At 47.0% G+C, this 24,202-nt stretch overlaps 1 protein-coding gene and 1 long non-coding RNA gene across 12 annotated transcripts in view; one reads left to right on the forward strand and one right to left on the reverse strand.

The window, feature by feature from the left end:
- Positions 1 to 37: 37 nt before the first annotated feature.
- On the forward strand, positions 38 to 14,578 carry LOC120884085 (uncharacterized). Of its 3 annotated transcripts, XR_013436022.1 has the most exons (3): positions 38 to 179; positions 6,303 to 6,443; positions 14,164 to 14,578. It is a non-coding gene; the product is annotated as an uncharacterized LOC120884085 (long non-coding RNA). The 3 variants fall into 3 exon arrangements; XR_005726289.2 differs by lacking the exon at positions 14,164 to 14,578 and having other exon boundaries at positions 6,303 to 6,489; XR_013436020.1 differs by lacking the exons at positions 6,303 to 6,443; positions 14,164 to 14,578 and adding an exon at positions 526 to 654 and having other exon boundaries at positions 58 to 179.
- The window catches only part of Atp6v0a1 (ATPase H+ transporting V0 subunit a1), a 60,240-nt gene continuing 44,753 nt past the window's right edge, over positions 8,716 to 24,202 (reverse strand). For 6 of the 9 annotated variants that reach the window (XM_021724249.3, XM_021724247.3, XM_021724248.3 and 3 more), the window contains 4 exons: positions 23,290 to 23,307; positions 17,932 to 18,049; positions 17,396 to 17,567; positions 8,716 to 10,316 (listed from right to left, as the gene is read on the reverse strand). In XM_021724249.3, coding sequence (XP_021579924.2) covers positions 10,223 to 10,316; positions 17,396 to 17,567; positions 17,932 to 18,049; positions 23,290 to 23,307 — 402 coding nt within the window. In that variant the 3' untranslated portion in view covers positions 8,716 to 10,222. The remainder of the gene's footprint in view (positions 10,317 to 17,395; positions 17,568 to 17,931; positions 18,050 to 23,289; positions 23,308 to 24,202) is intronic. The other 3 variants (XM_013357022.4, XM_013357021.4, XM_021724246.3) reach the window with 1 other exon arrangement.

The raw sequence follows: 24,202 nt of genomic DNA on the forward strand, positions 1-24,202 counted from the left end.
TCCAATCAGCTGTGGGCCTCCGGCCACGTGGAACTTAGGCTGGAACTGCGGTTTGCTGCCGGGAGACTCTGCTTCCGGGCCCAGACCCAACCCTGAGAGTGTCTTCTGACTACTTGCGCGTGACCCCATCAAACTCCCAGGGCGCCCGGGGTGCACTGCCCTTCCCAAATTGCCTTCAGGTACAGCGCGGGTTCGCCGGCAAGTCACTTCCCTTTCGTCCAGCCACCCACCCTTTAAAAGAAAAAATGGGGGTGGGGGACGTGTTCCGTGGCGCACTCCTGTAGTCCCAGCCACTCGAGAGGCAGAAGCAGGAGGATCGCAAGTTTAAGGCCAACCTGGGCAGTTTAGACTAAGTCTCAAAATAGATGAGAAAACTGGGGGCGGGGTAGAGTTGGGGAATGAATCTAGGGCTTCACGCTTGCTGACACGCAGGCGCTATTCCATTGAGATACATACCCAGTTCCCCTCCTACCCAATACATATGAATTTGGAGATTATTTTTTCTTTTTAAAAATTTATTTATAGGGCTGGGGATGTGGCTCAAGCGGTAGCGCGCTCACCTGGCATGCATGCGACCCGGGTTCGATCCTCAGCACCACATACCAACAAAGATGTTGTGTCCGCCGAGAACTAAAAAATAAATATTAAAAATTCTCTCTCTCTCTCTCTCTCTCCTCTCTCACTCTCTCTTTAAAAAAAAATAAAATAAAATAAAATAAAATTTATTTATACATTATCAGGGATAAATAAAACTCAGGGCGCTTAACCACTGATCCACGTCCCCAGCCCGTTTTTAAATTTTTTTGTTTTGAGACAAGGTCTCGCTAAATTGCTGAGACTGACTTTGAACTTTCGATCCTTCTCCTCCATCCTTCCGAGCCGCTGGGATTATAGGCTTGCGCCACCATGCCCAGCTGAAATTTATTTTGTATTAGGCACTGCCATAGCTACTAGGTACTAGCAAAATAATAATAGATGTCCCCACCGTCCTTACCTGGGGAGACCTGGATACAATATTTATGTTGGAATTTCCTTCATGGTTGTTATGCTGTAAAGAAGTGCAGGGGAACCTAGCCTAAGTCTTCCAAAAGGCAGCCACGTTTAATCTGAAACCCAAGCATGAGTAGAACTTGTCTAGGAGAAGAGGTAAAGAGGAATGCATAGAGAAAGCACAGGGAGTTAAAGAATGTGGTGATTTTTAAGGAACTGAAAGGTCAGGTGGTTAAAGGAAGGATGACCCATATGAACCCAGCCTGGCCTGCAGCAGGGAATGGTGGGCATAGGAGGGCACTCCATCGGGCCCTCAAAGGGCAGCAACAGCAGACACAGTGGCACACACATCTGTAATCCCAGCTACTCCAGTGGCTGAGGCAGGAGAATTGCAATTTAGTGAGTTCCTGTCTCAAAACATTAGAAGGGCTGGGTATGTAGCTCTGTGGTAAGTCACCCTTGGGTTTGATCCCCAGGACTGTAAAAAAAAAATTGGAAAGTGGCAGCAGCACAGACTTGCCTTCTTCATACAGATGGGAAACTGAGGGCCGAGGAAGTGACTTGAGCAAGATCCATAAGCAGTAGTAACAGGGAACAGACAGACATGAGTTGTGGGAACATGAGGTTAAGAGAATAGTTTTTAAAATGGGCCCCATCAGCCAGGCATGGTAGTGCACAGTGATTTGGAAGACAGAGGCAGGAGGATCACAAGTTCAAAACTAGCCTCAGCAACTTAGCCAGACCCTGTTTCAAAATAAAAAGGGCTGGGGCTGGGGCTCAGTGGTTAAGTGCCCCTGGGTTCAGTCTCTGGTTCAGGGTAGCGGGGAAAGGCCAACTGTGCTGACCTCCAAGTGATTTCACTTTTAAAAAACAATTTAGCTGGGTGTGGTGCTACCTGTTATCTGCAGGAGAAATGTAAGCCCGAAATAATGCTGTTAAGAGGAACACAAGTTACCCTCAAGTGGGGGACTTTTGTGACTTACACAGACAGGATTCCAGAATTTAGGGGAGATAAGGATAATTCCCTCAACCATAGAATCTGTTATGAACAGGTTCCAATTAGAATTTGTCAGCATGGGCCAAAGTGGGGACTTGAAAGTCAAGTGGGGACCTGAAAGTCAAGAGGTAGCCAGGTACAGTGGTACACGCCTGTAATCCCAGCAGCTGGGGAGGCTGAAGCAGGAGGGTCACAAATTCAAAGCAAGTTCAGCAAAAGTGAGGTGCTAAGCAATTCACTGAGACCCTGTCTCTAAATAAAATACAAAATAGGGCTGGGGATGTGGCTCAGTGGCCAAGTGCCATTGGGGTCAATCCATAGTACCCCCGCCCCCCAGAAAAAAAAATCAAGAAGTGTATCTAAACCTGGTGTGGTGGACCATACCTAATCCCAGCATCTCTGGAGGCAGAGGTAGGAGGATCACAAATTCAAGGCCAGCCTAGCAATTTAGCAAGGCCCTAAGCAACTTAGACCCTATCTCAAAATAAAAATAAAAAGGGCTGGGGATATGGCTAGTGATAAAGCCCCTCTCGGTTCAATCCCCAGTACCAAAAAAAAAGTGTGTCTAGGCAGGAGTCTTTGAAACTTTCCTGGGACCCCAATAAAACTAGAGGGCAGGAGGAACACATTATCCCTCTGCTCTCTTTGAGAGGTCCCACTCCCTTGAGAGTGTACCTTTTTCCCCTCTCCTGTTCCTTCTAATGAATTCATTCCTGTTACTCTGAATGACATGTCTGAAAACTTTCTGAACTGATTGCAAGAATCACGGTTTGAAGTGTGTGTGGGGGTCTCTGCTGCCTCAGTTTCCCAGCAGACCCCAGCCCTGTAACAGTAGCAGAACAGCTCTGGGACTAGAATTATTTGGAATTCCTGGTTCCTTGAGCAGGGTTCTGGCCACTACTCCCCAGACAGTGCCGCTTCTCAGACTGCCTGTCTGGACAGGGCGGGTTTAATGGCTGTGTGAGGCAGAGCGTGGCGGGCTCTTGGGAAAGTCTTCTGAATCCTTTGGAGGTATAGTTGATTTGGGGGGATCTCATCATATGAGTGGAGGAGTTTAGGGACAGGGAAGGGGTTTGAGCGGGGTTATATAGTGCAGAGGAACCTGAAAGAGGACATAAGAGCCCACTGAGTGTCTACTCCTCGCTGCAAACAAAGCTGCAATGCCCTACTCAGTCTGGCTCAGCAAGCAGCTGAGGTGTGGCCCCTCCTCCTACTCAGTTGCCAGAATATGGAAGTTTCTCAGTCTTCCCCAGGAAGAAGTTCCAAGACTACCCCTGAGCCTTCTCCCTGGGCCACCTTCTATTCCCCCCTCAAACCCCCCTTGGCTTCAGGTGAGATCTGTTAGACTCTCCTCCTTTGGGTTGTGTTTCACCAGCATTTCTGGATCTTAGGGAACATGTAGATGGTGGGATGAGGATTGGGCTGCTGGTCTCCTGTCAGACTAGTGCCTCTGTGTCAGGTCTGGATTCAGCCAGGTGGTTAGGGGGTTGGCTGGCAGGGACAGCAAATTGGGATTACCATCCAGGGGGCCTAAATCCATGGTTGCTGGATCAGGAGTGCCTCTTGTCACCACCCCCACCACCTCCAGAATGACACACACACACTCTTAGAGGCTGAGAACTCTTTTTTAGTAGAGGGCTGACTGCATAGATTAAGATACATCTCCAGGATAAAATATTAAGCATTCTCTTGGAAAAAAAAGGAATATGTTGCTGAGTATCAGAAAATGATACCCCCAAATATGCTGCTTTGGCGCACTGAGTGCTTTGATCTAAAGAACATTGGAAGGGCCTCAGAAGCACAGGCTCTTTTTCTTGTCTGTTTTTGCAATGCACAAAGTCTTTTTTCCTGATCTTCTGCCCTTCTCTCTCCTCCCCTTTTTCCACCAAGGCAGGGGAAACTCTTCCCCAAGGTGGGTTATAGAAACTGAAACCCATTGCCCCGGAAGCCAGCCATAAAACCTGGAACTATTACTCTTTCCCTTGACTTAATTTTTTCTTTCTTCCTCTTTTTTTTTTTTTGTGGTACTAGGGATTGAACCCAGGGGCACGTTATCATTGAACTACATCCAACCCTTTTTTTAAAAAAAATTGAGACAGGTTCTTGGTAAGTTGCTCAGGCTGAACTCAAACTTGTGATCCTCCTGCCTCAACTTTCAGAATCCCTGGGATTACAGGCAGGCACCACCATACCTGGTGGTCTTCCCTTGTTTTTCTTTATAAGAGCTAGCCATAGAAAAATTATCTACAGGGGCTGGGGATGTGGCTCAAGCGGTAGCACGCTCGCCTGGCATGCATGCGGCCCAGCTTCAATCCTCAGCACCACATACCAACAAAGATGTTGTGTCCTCCGAAAACTAAAAAATAAAATAAACAAAGGCAATCTGTCCATCTACAACTCTAAAAAATAAATAAACAAACAAACAAACAAGCTGGGCACAGTGGCACATGCCTGTAATCCCAGTAGCTCGGGAGGTTGAGCCAGAAGGATCATGAATTTAAAGCCAGTCTCGGCAAACTCGAGACAGTAAGCCATTCAGTGAGACCCTGTCTCTAAATAAAATACAAAATAGGGTTAGGGATGTAGCTCAGTGGTTGAGTGCCCCTGAGTTCAATCCAGGTGCCAAAATAAATAAATAAACAAAAAACTACTGTGAAAGTGCTGGAGTACTTGATCACTGAGAGTGGAAGACTTGCTTATTTATAATAGGCCCTTTTTACTGTTTCTTTTACCATGTGATGCATTTTATTACTCTTTCAGTTAATGTGTGAAACAAGCTGCCTGGGGGCCCTGCTTGCTCTCCATCTCATCTGTCTTTTGTCCCTGGCCAGCCTGTTGTTCTGCCCACACATCCCAGAATAGTCTCAGGAGTGCTTCTTCCTCTGCCCTACCAATCCAGTTACTTGCCCATCAAGTCCAGCTAGGAGCCCAGCCCACTTGGCCTGAAGAATGAGTTCTCCCCTGTCTGGCCATTAGGGGGCAGCCTAAACCCAGGACCTGCCTTGTGGTCGCTGGAAGCTGTTGGGGGAGCAGGGGGCACTCCCTGAATTGAAGGGCAGAGACTGCCAGAAAGCTTTGCATACCCATGCCATATGCCTTATACCCAGAGCTCCTGGAAAGTAAAATGTGCAGTCCCATCCAGTAAAGGTGGTGATGGAATTGTCCCTTATCTATGATGGCTGGGACTCCCCAAGACTAGGAGGCCCATGTGACCCTACCCTACACTGATTCTAAGGCCTCAGATGGGGGGTATTTCCTGAACAAAAGTACAGACTAACTCATACGTCTGAGGTTCGGGGATTCTACAGGAAAAGGTGTATCCTTAAAAACAGGAGCAGTGGGGGCTGGGTTTAGCGGTTGAGGGCTTGCCTAGCATCCACGAGGCTCTGGATTCAGTCCCCAGTACCACAAAAAAATTCAGGAGCAATAGAACCATCCTGTTCCTTACCCCCACCCAGTATTCTAGGACTTTCTGCAGACTCCAGCTCAGCCCATGGTCAGTCCATCTTTAGCTGGCTGTGCTGCAAACAGTCCAAGGCCACTATATTCTGAGAACTCATACCAAGGACCAATGGGGTATGCTTTCCCTAAGTTCTTATCAGCCAGACAAAAGAGGAATTTCTTTCCAGGGAAATGCTGGGCCTCTCTGTCTTCCACTTTGTTGAGATTACATGCAAAAAACTTTACCAATTTAAAATATACAGTGAAGTGGTTTTAGAATTGTGCAACCATCATCTTAAGGCTAACTATATTTTCCTCATCCTCCAGAAGAGACTCCTCCCTCAATTGCAGTCTCCCCGTCGCTTTTTTTTTTTTTTTTGGTGGCACTAGGGATTGAACCATGAGTGTTCTACCATTGAGCTATATCCATGGTCCTTTATTTTTTTATTATTAATTTTTTAGTTGTAGATGGACACAATACCTTCATTTATTCATTTTTATGAGGTGCTGAGGATCCAACTCAGTGCCTCACACATGCTTGGCAGTGCTTTACCACTGAGCTACAACCCAGCTCTCTTTCCTTTATTTTCTAAGACAGGATCTTGCTAAATTGCCCAAGCAGTTCTCTTGCCTCATCCTCCGGAGTTGCTGGGATTACAGGTGTATGCTACAGGTCTGTTTAGCATTTAACTGCCAGACTGCTTTCCAAAGTAGCTGTTCCATTCAGCAGTGAGCTAGGGTTTCAACTTCTCACAAACACTTGGAATTGTCTCTCTTTTTTTTTTTTTTTTAAAGAGAGAGTGAGAGAGGGGGACAGAGAGAGAGAGAGAGAGAGAGAGAGAAAGAATTTTAACATTTATTTATTTTTTCTTAGTTCTTGGCGGACACAACATCTTTGTTGGTATGTGGTGCTGCTGAGGATCGAACCCAGGCCGCACGCATGCCAGGCGAGCGCGCTACCGCTTGAGCCACATCCCCAGCCCCGGAATTGTCTCTCTTCAGTGGATGTGCTATGGTATCTCATTTTGATTTGCAATAAACCTGTGAAAAGATGTTGAGCATCTTTTGACCATTGAAACAGCTTATTTGGGGGGCTGGGGATGTGGCTCAAGTGGTAGCATGCTCACTTAGCATTCGTGAGGCACTTGGTTCGATTCTCAGCACCACATAAATGTAAAATATATTGTGTCCACCTTAAAAAAAAACTAAAAAAAAAAGTATTAAAAAAAGAAACAGCTTATTGAAGAAATGTCTAATGCTTTGCCTGTTTTAAAAAATTGTCTTTAAACTGAGTACAGTGGTACATGATTGTAATCCCATCTAATTGGGTGGGTGAGACAGGAAGATCACCAAGTTTGAGATTTGAAGCCAGCCTGGGCATGACCCTGTCTCAAAAATAAATAAGGGCTGGGGTTTTAGCTCAGAAGCAGAGCACTTGCGTGAGGCATGTGTGAGGCATTGGGTTCAATCCTCAGCACCACATAAAAGTAAATAAATAAAATAAAGGTATTGTGCCCATCTACAACTAAAATTTTTTTTTAAATAAGTAGAGAAAAATTTAAAAAGTAATAAAAAGGGCTGAGGATATAGCTCAGTTGGTAGACTGTTGGCTCACATGTACAAGGGCCTGGGTTCAACCCCCAGCACCACAAAAAATAAAAAGTAAAAAGGGGTAGAGATGTAACTCAGTGGTAAAGCTCCCTTGGATTCAATCCCCCTACAGCCAGGGAGGGAAAAGTCTTTATTCTTGGTTTGGAGAGTTATTTATATCTTTATTTTTATGTGGTGCTGAGGATTGAGGAAGAGTTATTTATATATTCTAAGTCCCTTACCATATGTATGATTTGCTGCAAATACTTTATTTTCTTTTCTCATACAAGTGGTCGAACCCAGGCCCTTGCACATGCTAGGTGAGTGTTCTACCACAATGCCCCCTCTCTACCCCCTTTTAAAAAAGTGTGTCTTTATTTTTGAGAAAGGTTTTGCTAAACTGCCGAGGCTGGCCTCAAACTTGGAATCCTGCCTCAGCCTCCTGGAATTATTAGAGGTGTTTACCACCATACAAAGTGTTCTTTCCATTTTCTTGATTTCTGACCTTTAAAGCACATCTTATCTACATTTTTATCTTGTTACTTGTGCTTTGAGTGTCATATCTAAAAATCAGTGCCTAACTCAGGGTCACCGATGATTTCATAGGTATCCTATGATTTCCTCTCAGGGCATTTTGGTTTTAACTCTTACATGAACTCTTATTTTGAGTTCATTTTTGTACAGTATGAGGTAGCAGTGCAATTTGTTCCTTTGTATGTGGATACCCAGTATTAGCACCATTTGTTTAAAAAAAAAGTTGGTTCCTCACCAAAATACCTCGGTCCCTCTGTCAAGTCACCTGACCATAAACGTTGAGATTTATTCCTGGACTCTCAATTCTATTTCATTGATTTTAAATGTCTATTCTGATTAGGCCTTTTTGAGGCAGTGACAGAGCACAGGCGAAAAGAGCTCATTGACCAGAATTTTCATCCTAACCCTTTTATCTGAGGAGCCTGGGGGTGGGTGTACTTCAGAGGCAGATGCACTGCTATTGGGGAGTAAAGGTTGAGGCTAGAGTGAGATAAGGACCAAAAAGTGAACAGGGTGTCCTGGTTCCTCCCACCGATCCCTGAGCAGCAGATGTCAGACTGCACTTTTTGTGCGGCTCCAGCCCTGGAGGAATGAGAGAGAATGTGTAAACCTCACAGGACAAGTTAGGAGGGGAGAAGGGCCCTTCTTGCACAGCAGGCTCCCTGCAAGGTCCTGCTGGCTCTTTGGCCTGCTGCCTGCCTACCTCAGCATTTCACATTCCCCAGCTTCCCTGAGGAACCCACGCAGAACCTCCACTTACACCAAGACCAATTACTCCAGGGCTCAAAACAGCCAGGCCCCTGAGCCCAGAGAGCACACTTGGAGAAGGGAGAGGTCAGATGCCCAAACCCCCTCCTCCCCTTCCTGTTAGAATATACAGTGAGGGAAGAAAAATTGAAGCTGGGCTTCCCTGTCCCCTTCATGCCACTTTGTAGTGTTTGCAAAGCTGCCTTGGCTCATCTGAGCGAGCAGGCACCTGGGAAACTTGAGATAAGGTCAAAATTTCACAAACTGCCCAGTCAGGGCCATGGCAGCTGTGGCCTCTGATTGGAAATAAAAGCAAAAAAGCTGGCAGGATGCAGAGTGTGTGGGGCACCATATGGACTCAAGGGCTGAACCCAGAGCGACACAGGGGCTGTGAGCACAGACATAGGCAGCTTCAATGGAGAGTCAAACACATTTTATTCAGCACAGGAATGTCTAAAGAGAGGGGCCTTGGGTAGGGTTCCTGACCAAGAACTCTGCTTCAAATCCCACTGTACACAGAATAAAGATCACCACGTGAACCAGGGCACAAGAGATGTGGGGCTCTGTACAAGATCTGTGTCAGGTCAGAATAGGCCAGCACACAGTGAAGCAGGGGCAGGGTGGTCCATGTCCAGGACCAGCCCAGCCTAGAAGAGCGTGTGAACAGCTCTCTGTAGCTCACTCAGAAACACCAGGGTGGGAGGAGGGCATGGGTATGGCTGCTTCAGGGTATTACCTCCACCTCGAAGGTTATGGGGATGAATTTAGCTAGAGCAGCTTGGGATGCTGCGCCAGCACATGATTTGAAGGCCCCAGCCCAAGGGCGTGCAGAGGTGATGGGTGTGGTTCCTTGGCAGGGCTATGCAACTCTTACTGGAAGCTCTGCCAGTCACCTCCGATCAGCAAACCTTAAATGATGTTGACCTTCCCTGCCTAGGCCTCCCCTCCTGAGACCAGAGGTCAGTGTGGAAGTGGGAGAGCACTACTGGACAGAGCAAAGTGGCCTGCAGGCAGAACCAGCCTTGATGACTGTAGTCCTGTACTCAAGACATCATGATCAAGGGGTAGGGAAGGTCTCAGGTTCTCCACCAGGAAAGAGCTTGAATCTGAGCTCTCTGCCCTGAGGGTATGCTATGGGCAGGGCCTGAGCAAGGCCTGGGCAGTAGCCAATCCAAGGGAGGGAAGCCTGTTGGTGTGCCAACTAGGACCTCTGTTCTGTGCACTCCCAGCTGTCCTATGTTGTACTGGGTGCAAATGGGGGTGGGGTGGGGTGGGAGTGTAGCATGGAGGTTAGGAAGATGCTGCTTGGTATCTTGAGACCCTTGAGGATAACAAAGAGAAGTCACTCAAAATGGCCAGTTAGGTCTAGCTGAATTCCTGATTAAAAAGCATTGGAGGGGGGGAGGCAAAGAACAAAACATTTTCCTGGATCCATCCCTGCTAATCTGAGTAGGTCTTCTTAGAGCATTCTCCCTGGAAGAGAGCTATCTGCTCCGCTCCAGTACCCAGCCAGTAACTCCAGTAGCAGGAGTGGAGGACTCAAAAGTGTAGATGCCAGGGGCATGGCTGCTCCTTCCTTCCATCAGGAAGCCCAGGGCTCAGAGCATGGCATGCCTGCACAAATTAATTCACCACCAGGGGGCGAGGAGAGCCATCTCTGGCTGGATGGAGGCTGGGAGGTAAATGCTGGTGCCCAGTTGGTATAAGTGCCAGCCAGAACCCAATGTCTCTAAAAAAATTCATACCCAACACACAAAGCTGGATGGTGAGAAGCCAGCTCCTAATGATTTGGCTGGAGAAGGGGGTGTGGGTGACACAAATGCCCTGGTGTCCAGGAATCACAACCAATAGGCAAAAGGAGCACAGCTAATCAGTGTGGAAGGAGGCAGGGAGGGGACCTGGGTGCATGGCCCCACCAGGGGCTTATTCCTCAAACTTCCCTTCCCGAATGTGTTCAAAGGAGAAGGGTAGGAACTTGAAACCGGTCCCACTGTAGAATTTATTCTGGAACTCGACCCTGGAAAGAGGGAAAAGAACAAATGTCATCCCACAGAAACTTCTGTTTGTTTTTGAGAAAATATCTTGCTATAGTGCCCAGGTTGGCCTCCAGCTCCTGGGCTCAAGCAATCCTTTTACCTCAGCCTCCCCAGTAACTGGGATAACAGGGATACGTCATAATGCCTGGCCCATAGAAACTCTTGAAGCTTTTTGGGACTTCCCAGGAGACTCAAAAAGATGTGCTGTGCCTACCTTCCTCCAGGCCTCACATTCGTGGGTGCACTTGTGAAAACTCTGTTCTCAGTCCACTTCCCATAGTGCGGAAACCACTTTTAAAGCCCAGATCTGCCCTCAACAAGAACTCAATATAGGATGAGTGGACAGGGAGTTCCTCAGTTCCTGTTCTTGCGTTTTCCAGAGGGTGTTTATGCAGAACTCTTTGTAGAGAGCCACATGCAAAAAGCATCAAGTTGGCTTGAGTCTCTAACAGCAATGAAGTTCATGAAGAAGGGTCCCCCATGGGCCTTCCTGGAAAGGGCTTACATAAACCACCTCTAAGGGAAGCCCCTTCAAGGGTCCCTGGGCCAACACCACTGTTCTTGTTTGTTCCTTTTCTTCAGAGGAGGAAGGAGAAGGGGGGCTTGCGAGTGAATGCTGAAGGCTTTCAGTTTGAGGGCGGAAATTCCCAGGAAAGGGGGGAAGTTAGGAGGGGAAGTCTTCTCAAAGCAATGGCAAAAATATTCTCCAACCACAAAAACATCTGAGAAAAAATTCTTCTCTGGGGACCAAAAGGAAAGACAGGGTCTTAACTCCCTTCCCAGGCAGTGAGGCAACCATTCCTGCAGCTCTCCTTGGGGCCCTTTCTAACTCAGGGGCAGGAAGAAGCTTGGGAGCAGGGCTGCCTGGATCGCTTCCTCCCCCACTCGCCCTGGAGGGCTGCCCAGCAGCCAAAGCACCACCAAATATGGGCAGAAAAATGCATGATTCAGATGATAAAAAAGCCAAGGAGAGCTGCCCTGAGGCACAGTTTCCACTTGGTACTTTGTGACTCTTGGGGCACCACAACCCTGCAAGAACAGGCAGGTGTGGGGACTGTGAGGAGACAGGTGACGGGAGGGTGCAGGGCAAAGGCTTCAGGAAACTTTAAGACTTCAAGAATCCTTTAGTTCCCTAGCTTATCCTCTGGCCTCAGCTATGGCTTGCCCTCCAAGCCAAGGCGGCAAGAATTAAACAGGGAGTGGGAAATGGCCAGTGACACTGGGGGTTCCCAGAGGTCCTTTGGCCTTGGGTTACTGGCTGAGGACACCAAGTGGCAGCTGTCAGCTCCACCCCCTGGGAGAAGAGTGAAGCAGGATTTTCTGTGTGGGAGTGAGAGTACTGCTTTGTCCCTCCACTCCCACATTCCGCAGGAGCTGGGCCAAGGTCCCAAAGCCTCCCTTCCCTGGATACTTCCCATTTGAGATAGTCCACTCCTCCTGGGAAACAGGATCCAGGAGGGAATGGAATGGTCCTTCAAAGTGAAGTCAGTCACAGGGTTGCTCCAAGAGCAGTTCCAAACCAGGACCTGGGTCACCCCACGTTCAATGCCCTAAAAATTCCTCCTTCAGGTTCCAGCTACTGAGGCTGCCTCTGCAGCCACATGCTGGGGAACAGGGGTAGCTTCTGCTTCTCTCTTCTGTTGGGTCTAAATGCTTTGTGTGTGTGTTGCTGGGAATGGAACCCAGGGGTTCCTCACCTCTGAACCACATCCCCTGCACTTTTTAATTTATTTTGAGCCGGGCGCAGTGGCGCACATCTATAATTTCAGCAGCTGGGGAGGCTGAGGCAGGAGGATGAGTTCAAAGCCAGCCTCAGCAAAAGCTAGGTGCTAAGCAACTCAGTGAGACTCTGTCTCTAAATAAAATACAAAATAGGGCTGGGGATGTGGCTCAGTGGTAGAACCCCAGAGTTCAATCCCGGTACCCCCCAAAAAAGAAAAAAATTTATTTTGAGACAGTCTGGTCTCAAACTTGCCATCCTCCTGCCTCAGTCTCCAGAGTCACTGACTTAGCAACAGATTTATATATACTCTCTTCATTCTACAATTGATAGCCAGACAGTGAACAAGCCACACTACAGGGTCCAGCTCAAGACCTAGGGGAAACTGTCCGCATTGGTGGAGTATATTGCCCCTGAATTCTAGTGAGGCAGTCAGAATTTTGACCCCCCTGGCTGGCTAATCACACAATCCTAATTTCTAAACAAGGCAAATGGAGTAAGTGCTATGCGTTCAGATGGCCATGGGGGTACCACCCTTCTCTTGGTTCCCTTCTGCTTACCATGTGGGCCCACTGGGGTCTAAAAGGGGACACATATCTGGGATGAGACAATAAATTCTGCTGTGTGGGCAGACAGAAGATCCCTTTCACACCACCTGATACTGTCCCTCCCACCAGCTACTACTTGAGGCTGGAGATTTAGGGTGGCCACAACCACAGACATCTTTTGTTTTTTCCATATTGCTGGGGATCAAACACAAGGCCCCACACATGCTAGCCAAGCAGTCAACCACTGAACTACATTCTCAGCTCAACATCTTATGCCTACCTAGGTTCATCTGACTTAACCTGTCTCCCCAGTCAGTGGTCCTTACCCCAAGCTCCCAGCACAAAACTGGAAAGCAATTTCCCTGTCAGTCTCCCCACCCTCCTCCCCTGAACCAAGGAAACATGCACTTCCTGAAAAAGTATAGACATAAAAGTCCTCTGTGCTGGGACAAGGACGGCCTCCTGGACACTCTGAAAGCTCTTTTTCTTTATGGGTCACTGCACTGCTCTGCTCAGGGAGTCTCCCTGGCTCTGCCATGCCCAAGCCACTAAAATGCACCTCTAGAATCCAAACCGCTATGAGGAGAACCTTGTGAAGGATGACAGGTTTCTCTATCGTGGCTTCCAGGTCCCACAGGTGGCAAAGGACACCCAGTGACCCATAGAGACTAAATGGGAGACCAAAAGAGATCACTCCTACCATGGAAAGAAAACCATTTTTCTTGACTAGGTGAAGAAGGAAGGGGTTCTGGGACCCCTTCCTTTTCTGGAGAGCTGTGACTGAGGCAGTTTTGGAAACTCAGTCTGGATTGAACTGCTTTTCTGGCTCTTTCTTCTCTCTCTGAGCAGTTCTGATGTCCTATCTGATGGTCCAAATGTCAGTCAATGATGTCAGCCTAGAGCCACATTCCAGGGGTTCTTATTTCTCCTGGGGCTGCCTTATCTCAAACACTCCATGTTGTCAGACTGTGGCAACACTGCATTCCTTATGACAAAGTGCTTCCTATTTATGCCCAATTAACCATCAACAAATTTGTGATTGCACAAGTGTGAACATTCAGATACATGTAGAATCTGCTAGATAAGAAGGAATCGGGCTGGGGATGTGGCTCAAGCGGTAGAGCGCTCGCCTGGCATGCGTGCGGCCCGGGTTCGATCCTCAGCACCACATACAAAGATGTTGTGTCCACCAAAGATTTAAAATAAATAAATAAATATTTAAAAAAAAAAAAAGAAGGAATCAGGTTCCTTGGAAGGGAGGCCACGGGCAATAGTCTTTCTACAAAAACATCAGCTGTAACTACAATCAGATCCCTGCCTTATTCCTTCTCTGAGGAAGAAATATCTAACTATGGTGGGCAAGAAAACCAAGCATACAATGCATGGTAGGCAGGAGGAAAAGAGAGATACAACTCAGAAGACAGACAGACTTGGCAGATTAGTACTTAACCTATTATGTTTCAAAATATGTCACCCACCTTCTTATAACAAGTCATGATTTTAGACTATTGCTGTATATGTTATCAAGTCAAATATTTTTTCCTCTTGTTCTCACTCAAGAGACTTGAGAACTTTGTGCAATGGAGTGGCCCTGGAATTGGGAAACACCACAGATAAAATAAGAAGCATGAGGATGCCTGTGTTGGATGCCTGGACAACCAGCAGGGATAATATCCCTGTGGCCATCTTCCATTGGACCAGCTGTTCCTACTTCTGAGCAGTGACCACAACTCTGAGCTCCTCCTGCTGCTCTGGACAACTGTTAAGACCCAAGAACCTTTAGCGACATGCACATTCAGCCAGGAGAGGGCGCACAAGCACCAATTTTATTCACTTTTTGGGAGTGGCCCCAAAAGTGCCATTGGTGACACTCCTCCAAAGAAGGGATTCTGAAAGTTCAGAAAGGAGTTTTTCACTGTTTTTTTTCTCTTCTGCCAATATTAACTAGTAAACAGAAATAAAACTATGACGTGCAGCAGGCGTATTCCTTGCAAACTGTATCTGAAGAGCATTCAGATGGTATCACATGCTTCCTTTTGGGATGTCTCTTTTCCAAAGAGGCCAAAAACCCTAGCCAGATGCCCTCTCTCCCAGGCATCCCACTATTCAGCAGGATAGCCACAATCTGTACCTGAACACCTGTTTAAAGGATATGCCAGAGCACTGTGACGGACACTTGGTGTGTGCGTTATTTCCTGTTTGCTCCCAGTAACCTTATCACATGGATATTGTCCTCTCTCTCCATGTGAGAGAAAGGCAGGTTCAGAGAGGTGGTGCTCTGCTCTGTGCCACATGCTCAGTATAGTAGGGTGGAGATCCAAACTCAAGTCAGCCTGACTTGGAAGCCTGTTCTCCTGTCACTCACCCACCTCCTCAGACTCCTTCCAGAGAACATGGGAAGACACTTTCACTCAAAGGCCACGTGAGCCTGAGGAAGAAGTAATTCTTTTTTGGGTACTGGTGACTGAACCCAGGGGTTCTCTACTACTGAGCTAAAACCCAAGTCCTTTTTAATTTTTATTTTGAGACAGGGTCTTACTAACTTGCCCAAGCTGACCTCAAACTTGTAATCCCCCTGCCTCTACCTCCAGAGTCACTTGGATTATAGGCATGTGCCATCACACCTTGCAAGAAGTAATTCTAGCAATGAAGCATGGCATCACTCTGGAGATGAGGCCCAAGTGTAGGCAGCCTTCCTCATGACCCAGCCTGCCTGCCTTGGCCATCTTTTCAATGGCTCTGTTCCAGCGCCTTGATGGCTCCTCACCCTACCTAGGGAGGAGGTAATGAGCCTTCATGTGGGCTGGAATCAAGGTGGGGTAGTCACTGTTCCCTCAGCTCAGGGCTCAGGAGACAGAGACATGAACAAGAAAGAAAGAAGGCCAAGAGGGCAGGCAAGAAAAAAATGAGTCATCACAGGCTGGTTACGCAGACGCTCCCTCACCGGGAGTGGCTGAGGAAGTGTGGTGGGGAGGTTCACTGATAAGCTGAGAACAGGGAGCCAAGCCAGCGGTCTGAAACAGGCAGACTCCTAACCTCCCGGCTCCAAGTAAACAAGGCACTGGGTAGGGAGGAGACAGCCAGGAGGGGAAGGGCCAAGCCAGAGAAAGCATCTACTGACAGGGCGGCAGTCTCTCAGAGCAGCTTTTGAGGGAAGAGTAGTCCCAGCCAAAGCTTTGCTGCTTCCCCCATAACTGAGCATAACCAACTATGAGGAGGTTGGGCTGTAATCCAGTCAGGAGAAAAGTCAAAGAAAAAGGAGAGCGAGAAGAGCTTGCCTCTCAGCAAGTGCTGCTAGATTTCCTCAGGTCTGGAGAACATGACAGACATTCAAAATCCTCTTCTGGCCTTAAGACCACCAAGACATCACTGAGGCAGTTTCAGTGAGTTTATGACCCCTCCACCTGTAACAGTGGGGGTGAGGGGTGAGTGTTCCTCTGGGGACGGGATCCAGGGCTTCCAGAAACTCTGGATTTTGAGACTCCAAAAAGGAGGGAGAATCATAACATAAAGAAGGAAATGGAGCCCAGTGTGGTGGCGCCTGTAATCCCAGCAACTCAGGAGGCTGAGGCAGAGGATCATGAGTTCAAAGCCAGCCTCAGCAACTAAGCAACTCAGTGAGACCCTGTCTCTAAATAAAATACAAAATAGGGATGGGGATGTGGCTCAGGGGTGAGTACCCCTGAGTTCAATACTAGTACCCCCCGTCAACCCCCCCCCAAAAGAAGGAAATAGAGACCTAAAGGGTTGCCCAGTGTTTAGTATTAGTATGTCCCATGCATATTGAGAAATACTCATACTAAAAATTATTCACTGTTTAAAATTCAAATTTAACTCAGTGTCCTATTTTTTATTTGCTAAATCTTGTCACCCGTCACAACCAAGTTTTCCCACTCCTGAGCTCACTCTCTCCAGGCAGAGCCATTAAGAGTCACACAGTACCTTAAAGAGAACAAGCAAGCAAACAAGAAAACCCAAAGTTGTCTTTCCGAAGCAGCTGCTTTAGTATACCCGGCTGTATGATGTAGCCAGGAACCCCTAGGCACAATGAAGCCGTTAAGCTACTGTCCTGCCCAAACAAGGATAAACCTGGGATGCAGTGTGCTCTAGCCCTTTCCTGGACCAAGACTCTATAGTGCTTTTACTGCTCTAAAGATATGAGAGAAAAAAACAAGAACAAAATAATCTCAAAAAGAGAACACCAACTCCAGCAATGTGGTTTTGGTTTTTTTTTGGGGGGGGTGAGCAGGTGGTGGTACTGGGGTTTTAACCCACGGGCACTTTACCACTGAGCTCTATCCCCAGCCCTTTTTATTTTCAGATAGATAGGGTTTTGCTAAATTGCTGAGGCTGGGGGTGTAGCTCAGGCCTAGCTGCAAGAGGCCTTGGGTTCGTTCAATCCCCAGTATTGCCACAAACTAACAAAACAATAAATTGCTGAGGCTGCTCTCAAACTTGTGATCCTTCTACCTCAGCCTCCCAAGTCACTGGGATTATAGTTAAATGCCACCACCTAGCTTCAAGAGAATTAGAGAACGCTAAGGGCAGGGGATGGGAACTTGATGACACTTACCAGGGAACCCTCCCTGAAACCCATGAAAAGATAAGCTAGGCTTTTTTGTGGTCTGTTTCCAAAGCTCAGTGCCAACACAGGCACTAGGGTAATGCCATGACAGCCAGCAAAGGGATAGCTCCCACCTCCTAGAAGATAGACCCTTGATTTTATGCAGAAGGAGAGCCGTGCACTCCCTGCAGGCAAAGAGGTATCCCACCCCTATCTCCTGCTCCTCACCAGTGTAACCGCAGCGCGTGAAGGAAGGCTGAGAGGCCCTCCATGATCAGCAGGATGGCCACGGTCAGTGTGGCAAAAGCGGCAAAGATGAAAAACAGCGCCAGCCCTCCAGCTAAGCTCTTCACACTCAGGCCGATGTGGATCACCATGGTCCAAAGCACCTCAGAGAGTTCTGGGAAATGGGGAGACACAAAGTCTGATTCAGTCTAACAAGAGGTGGCTGTGGACCTTGTATTTATCTCTGGCATCCTTCCCTGGGGGGTTCCTCGCCCTGTGGATTCCCACGGTTAGGTGGGTTCACCATGCACAGCTAAACTAGCATAAGTGGTAATCAAAGAAAAAGGATAGCGAGAAGAGGCCCCTCAGCAACTGCTGCTGGATTTCCTCAAGTCTGGAGAACATGTACTCATTCTGCTTGGATTCAGGTGCCAGAATAATTCTAGAACCTTCACATGCTGGATAAACCTTCACGCAATTGAGGGTGTGCCCAGAGAAAGGAAAAGCCACGGCTCTGGGTGGGAGGGAAACATACTCACGTGCATGAGCAAGGCTGAGTGCCCAGAGCCGCAGGTAGGAGGCGGTGTTGGAGATGCAGCCCAGGCAGTACTCAATGGTGTGGATGGCCTGGTGGACCATGGTGTCCCCAAAGTCAAACTGTTGTGGGAGGTAATCAGAGAGATGGTATCAGGCCAGTAGGGAGTGCAGGAGTACTGAGTTGTTTCCTAGTACTTTTGAGCCCAGGCCAGTTCAGGGGACTACACTTCTTAAGTCTGGCACCTCACCTTTGGAGGGGCTGGGAACACCCAGTGCTGTACTCAGGTACTTAGTACAGAGATGCCTTCTCCAGAAATCCTGCCTGGCTTGACTCTCAACTGGGAAACCCTACCCCTTCAATATACTATACTGCATCAATTTCCCTGCAAGTATTGGAGAGTGAACCAGGGGTGCTTTACGACTTCAGTCCTATATATTATGACACAGGGTCTAAGTTGTTCAGGTTGACACTGAACTTGTGATCTTCCTGCCTCAGCCTCCCCTCCTAAGTGGCTGGTTAATGAGATTCTTCTCAACATGTTTGTTTTCTCTCCCTGCTGGGCTTTGAACTCAAGTCAGGTATGTGCTGTGTCTGGTACTCAGTTGGGAGGAAGACTGGGCTTGGGATCATAAGGACTTGTCAGTGGACTGAGCCCAGCTGATTCCCACCTTCTGCTGATGCCCACCAGGGAGCCCTGCTGGGAATCTGGCAGCACTCTCAAGCATGCAGAAGACTAAGCCTCTATGACATCTTTACTTATTCTTTTATAGCCTTTTGGGATCAAAATCACCTTTTTCTTCTGCGACTTCTGAAAACATTACCAGGAAAATTTTGACAGTCTTACCAATTCCCACATGGATAGCTGCTTAAGGCCAAACAGCTTGCCTTGGGTTTTTGTTTTCCTCATGCTCCCTTTCTTCCAGCTTTCCTTTCAACATCAAGAATTATTTCTAAAAGAAAGAGGTGGGCTAGAACAGGCTCTGAGGAGTCCACTTTAAGGACTGCTCCAAGAACAACTGGGGGAAATACAGGTTTTTGAGTAGTATATTCTAGAAGCCCCAGGTAGAATAATCAATAGCCCATGAAAGACCACAGGACATTCTCCTTCTTGGGTCTCCTCCCTAGAGCCCAGCCTAGGAGTCTCATGGACCTCAGGACTCCTGTGGCTCAGCCATTGCCTGGCCCTCAGGTCAGTGTCTATATTTCACCCCAGTTTCTAAACTGTATTTAGGGACTAGGCTGGTAAAGCCAAAGTGCAGTGGGGCCAGTTCCAGCACGCCACCTCTCATGAATGCCTCACTCTGTTTCACCTCTGACTATGCCCTGCCTTATTTCTGGACTTTTCTCATGGAATAGGCTCTTTGAATCTCTTACCTACCCTGAAAACACAGTAACCCTAGTTTCCCTGAGGTACCTTAACCCTAGCAAGGCTGTGAGCAGCTTTTTCCCATTACTGCTGTCTGTGCTGAGGGGAAGTCAAGTCCACAGCTCTAAGACGCCCAGGGGCTCCCTGAGAAGCTGCCCTTTTTATCATTTTTATTCCCCTCAGGATTCTCCCATTGAAAAAGGAAAGGGAGGGGGGGAAGCTACCCTTCCAGGCATTATCCTCACTTTCTCCTCTCCTTCACTCCCATCTTCCTGCTTGGTCATAGTTTCTGAGGTGATGTGAGAAGTGAGTGAAAAATCTAGCCCAGCATTTGGAGGCAATGTCACTCAGCACTGGCCCCACAGAAGTCAACATGGACGGAACCATGAGTCAAGGAGCACTCCCCATCTGCAGGCTTATCTCAGCTTCCCCTGGCTCCATTCATTCCATATCTTGGTTTCTGCCTTCTTCTGAGGAAGGTGGCCACCTTACCTCCCCATGGTTAAATACTATGTCCTTAACTGTGTTTCTGTCACTTACTCCTTCTTGAGACACTTGCTTTCCCTTGGACTTTATTATTCTAACTTTCTGAACATTCTTTATTCAATCTCCACCACAGTTCTTCCTTAAACACTGAGGTTCCCTGGAGTTCCAACCTCAGCCTTTTAGGTCTTTCCTGTGGGACTGCCACTCAGGGCCTCAACAATCCCAAATGAACATCTCCATCTCCCTGTTGCCTATTTTCAATTAGCTGTGCTATGTGTTGCTGTGCTGCACTTTCTGGTACACCACAGGCCTTGATTCAAACCACCTGAACAAAATTAATTAGCTGCTCCCCTCTGCCTCCAAAAAGACCTATTTCCGTTCCATGTCCAATCCTGGCAGTACTTGCACCCTCTATATTCACTAAGGCACTGGGACCTTAGCTTTTGAAGCCAGGGGTGCTTCACCACAGCACTATATCCCCAACTCTTTTTAGTTTTATTTATTTATTTATTGGGTCCCAGGGATTGAACTCAGGGGCACTCAACCACTGAACCACATCCCCAGCCCTATTTTGTATTTTATTTAGAGACAGGGTCTCACTGAGTTTCTTAGTACCTTGCCATTGCTGAGGCTGACTTTGAATTCATGATCCTCCTGTCTCAGCCTCCTGAGCTGCTGGGATTACAGGTGCCTTTTTATTTTTTGAGACAGGATCTAAGTTGCTGAGGCTGGCCTTCAACTTCTGATCCTCCTGCGTTAGCTTTCCAAGTTGCTGGGATTATAGGTGTGCACCACCACACCTAGCTTCAGCAGCTTTTACTTTGGGTATTTTTGTTGTTGTTTATTTGATTTATTTTTAGTTGTGGTTGAACACAATACCCTTATTTTATTTATTTTTATGTGGTGCTGAGGATCGAACCCAGGGCCTCGTACATGCTAGGTGAGCAGTCTACTGCTGAGCCACAACCCCAGCCCAGCTTTTACTTTCTTTTTTTCTTTTTTTTTTTTTAAAGAGAATTTTTGATATTTATTTTTCAGTTTTTGGCGGACACAACATCTTTGTATGTGGTGCTGAGAATCGAACCCGGGCTGCCGCCTGAGCCACATCCCCAGCCCAGCTTTTACTTTCTTAATGTCTCATATTGGCCCCTTCATTTCCAACTCCTCCTATAAATGCCTTACTTCACTTCAGGCTGCCCAATTCTTTCCTGAATCACATCAGACTAGATGGTGTCCCTGTCTTCAGACTGTGCCCCGCCCCCCAACAACCCCTACAACTCTAACCCTGGAGCTAGTTCAGCAATGCACATGTGCCTGTGTTGCTCCAGCTTTTCCACTCTTTGATGGCTCCTGTTGCCCCAAGGAGGCAAAAACTACTATGGCATGTTTCTGCCAAACCTCTAGTCTCATCTCCCACCAGTCCTCCAACTCCTGACTCTGCTCCAGCCAAGCTGAACACCTGCTCATCTCCACCCCCAAAAACCCCTGCTTGGCCAGGCTATGCTCAGGAATAATTCCTTGAGGGAATCCTTTTCTGAATTCTTCCCAACCTCATCCCAGTGTTTCTCAATGCCTTATCTGTGCTCCCACAGCATCCTGAGCAGTGCCCATCATGGCATCCGCCACCCAGACTGTCTCCCCACTTTGGGAGATGCTTAAAGGCAAGAACTATGGGCTTTTTTCCCTTGGTCTCTACAGCACTAAACATATGGCTTGACACACAGAAGGTGAATGAATGACTAGATGGGTTGGTGAGTGTTTAGACAGGTGGGTGAGTGTGGGGATGAGTTGGTGAATCACCTCATGAGAAGCCAGTGGGGAGGGGGCTGCTGACCCTTGCTGAGTGGTTACAACTTTTTTAAAAAAATATATTTATTTATTTTTATTTGTAATTGGACACAATACCTCTATTTCACTTATTTACTTTTATGTGGTGCTGAGGATCAAACCCAGGGTCTCAAATGTGTGGGGTGTGCTCTCTACTGCTGAGCCACAACCCCAGCCCCTAGTTACAACTTTTGAGACTATCAAGTGTCTTGGTCCTTATTTGTAACTAAAATGAGTCCTCCCAGGGAGAGAACAATGTCCTACATGGAACACACAAGGGTTTGCATCCAAGCAAAATTCTAGAAGCAGGCTGGACTTTTTAAGGGAATTTTCTTTGTTTAGTATCATTATGTAACTGATATAGTTACCTAAATTTGGCTGAAGAGTATCAGTGCCTGATAAAGATACAATGTTATGACTATTAAGGAAGCACAGTGAACTAAATCTCTGAGTTGGGTGGTCAAAGACTGGGAAGGCTGAATTAGAGTCTATCTTCTTTGACTATCCAACCCAAAGGACATGGCTACAAACAAGGACATTGATAAAAGATGGCTGGCTGACCCATTCTGACTAAGACCATGCATTGTGTGCTTGATGAGGACAACATTTACAATTTAATACTGTGGGAGGTGGTGATACAGGGAGAAGGTTGGGTTCCTTGCTAACGTAGAACACAGTCTCCCCAATCATGCCAGGCAGCTCAGCCAATGACTGCACAGAACAAAGAAAATCCTTGATGCCAGCAAAGGAGCCTCTCCAAATGTCAGGAAGACAAGCACTGCCTGTTTTACACAGGACAGTGAGGTTTTCCATTCCCATTCCACTGCCCTTAGAGAGGACCAGGAGAGCCAGGAAAGGAAGGGTCTAGGCATTTTAAAGAAGTTTTGTTTTGTTTTTCGCGGGTGGGAGGGTAGGGGAAAGATGTAAACAGTGCAGCAAGGCCTTTTAAACACCCAATTCAGAATATGTGTTGCCAAATGAAGTATTGCTGAGCTAGAAGGCCTTCCACTCTAGACGTGGCCTGCATATTTAGCCAAACTTCTTTTCATTCTGTTGCTCTTAACATTTGTCTGATATATAAATTCTTCATCAGACAGATTACTCTTCCTGGGATGCATCCGAGAGGCAAAGCCTCCTAAAAGTTGTCTCCCTCTCCACTGGGTCACATGGAGGTAGAGCTGACCCCAAGCAAGGGTCTAGTGGTTCTAAGGGGAAGCATCAAGCTGATGAGGGCAGCAGGATGTGGCTGGCTGCATCTCAGACAGGGAGGAAGGGTAAGCTATGCTCATAGGCACTCAGAGGAGCAGGGCGCACAGCTACCCCCAGTGGGAGAGCAACGACATCACAGGAGAGGAACATGAAGACCCAATGGGATTTAGCCCCCAAGGGAAGTCACTTCAAGAATGCCAGTGCAGACATTACTTGCAGCTCCTTCAAAGCCACTCTTAGAGGTATTAGATCTGCAAAGTCAATGACACAAAGACAGAGGTGATCAACATGAGATGCAGTTAATGGAGATGAGCTTTTTCAGAACATAGGCTCACAAACTGGTTAGAAATGGCCAGTGAGATGCAGGATGCACAGTGTCATGTGTGTGGCCCCAGGGTGTTGCAGGGTCAGAGTGATCACAAGGATGGGAAAAGAGAAGCCCCCAAATAAACATGAAGGCTTTTGTCTTACCACTTCGTCCTCGGTAGGCTTGAAAACACAAATTTACACTTAGTGGGAATGCACGCCACACACAGGGTCATAGGTTATGAGCACATACTACTGCCTGCTTCTTGGGGAGGACTGTCAATGAACGTTACATGGACTAATAAATTAGTCTACACACGCAAAATGAGAATAGCAGGAACTGAGAACAGTAAGATAAATATTTTTAAAGGCATCCCAATGCTTGCAATTAAAAAAAAAAATCATATACACAGTTGAAAGCAGTCAGACAGACTGAAAAGTTCAATCTAGGTCCTCTACTCATTTATACTTTAAAAATGAACATTTTGTCAAGGGAAGAGGAGCCCAAGATCGGGACCAGACTGGGAAATATAGCAAAACTCTGTCTCAAAAAAACAAAAGCACACAAAACAATGGGGAAAAAAAAAACCCAAACAAACAAACAAAAAGAACATTCTGTTTTAATAAATAAAATGAATAGTTAATATTTAATAGTTCAATTCAGAGACTTTATGCTATGAATGGTCAGGTAATGACCTATAAAAAAAAAAAGGCAAATAAAAAGTAATAATAAAGGGGCTGGGGCTCAGAGCTAGAGCACTTGCCTAGCATGTGCAAGGCCCTGGGTTCGATCCTCAGCACCTAATAAAAATAAATAAATAAAATAAAGATATTGTGTCCAACTACAACTAAAAAAATATTTAAATAATAATAATAACAAAAACAAAATATCTACAACAAGAACACATCAGTAGCATAGGACTTAAAAAGTACCACTGATTGATTATACTCTGTTAACAATGTAGACAGAACAACCATCAGAAGGATCAAGGGACAAAGAAGCCATCCTGAGTAGTCTGTTTCTGGTAACAAGAACTGAAATGCTGGGTGCTGCTTGGGCTGAGGAGAGCAGTTAGCA

This window comes from Ictidomys tridecemlineatus, chromosome 3, assembly GCF_052094955.1.
Source record: "Ictidomys tridecemlineatus isolate mIctTri1 chromosome 3, mIctTri1.hap1, whole genome shotgun sequence".
Classification (NCBI taxonomy): Eukaryota; Metazoa; Chordata; class Mammalia; order Rodentia; family Sciuridae; genus Ictidomys; species Ictidomys tridecemlineatus.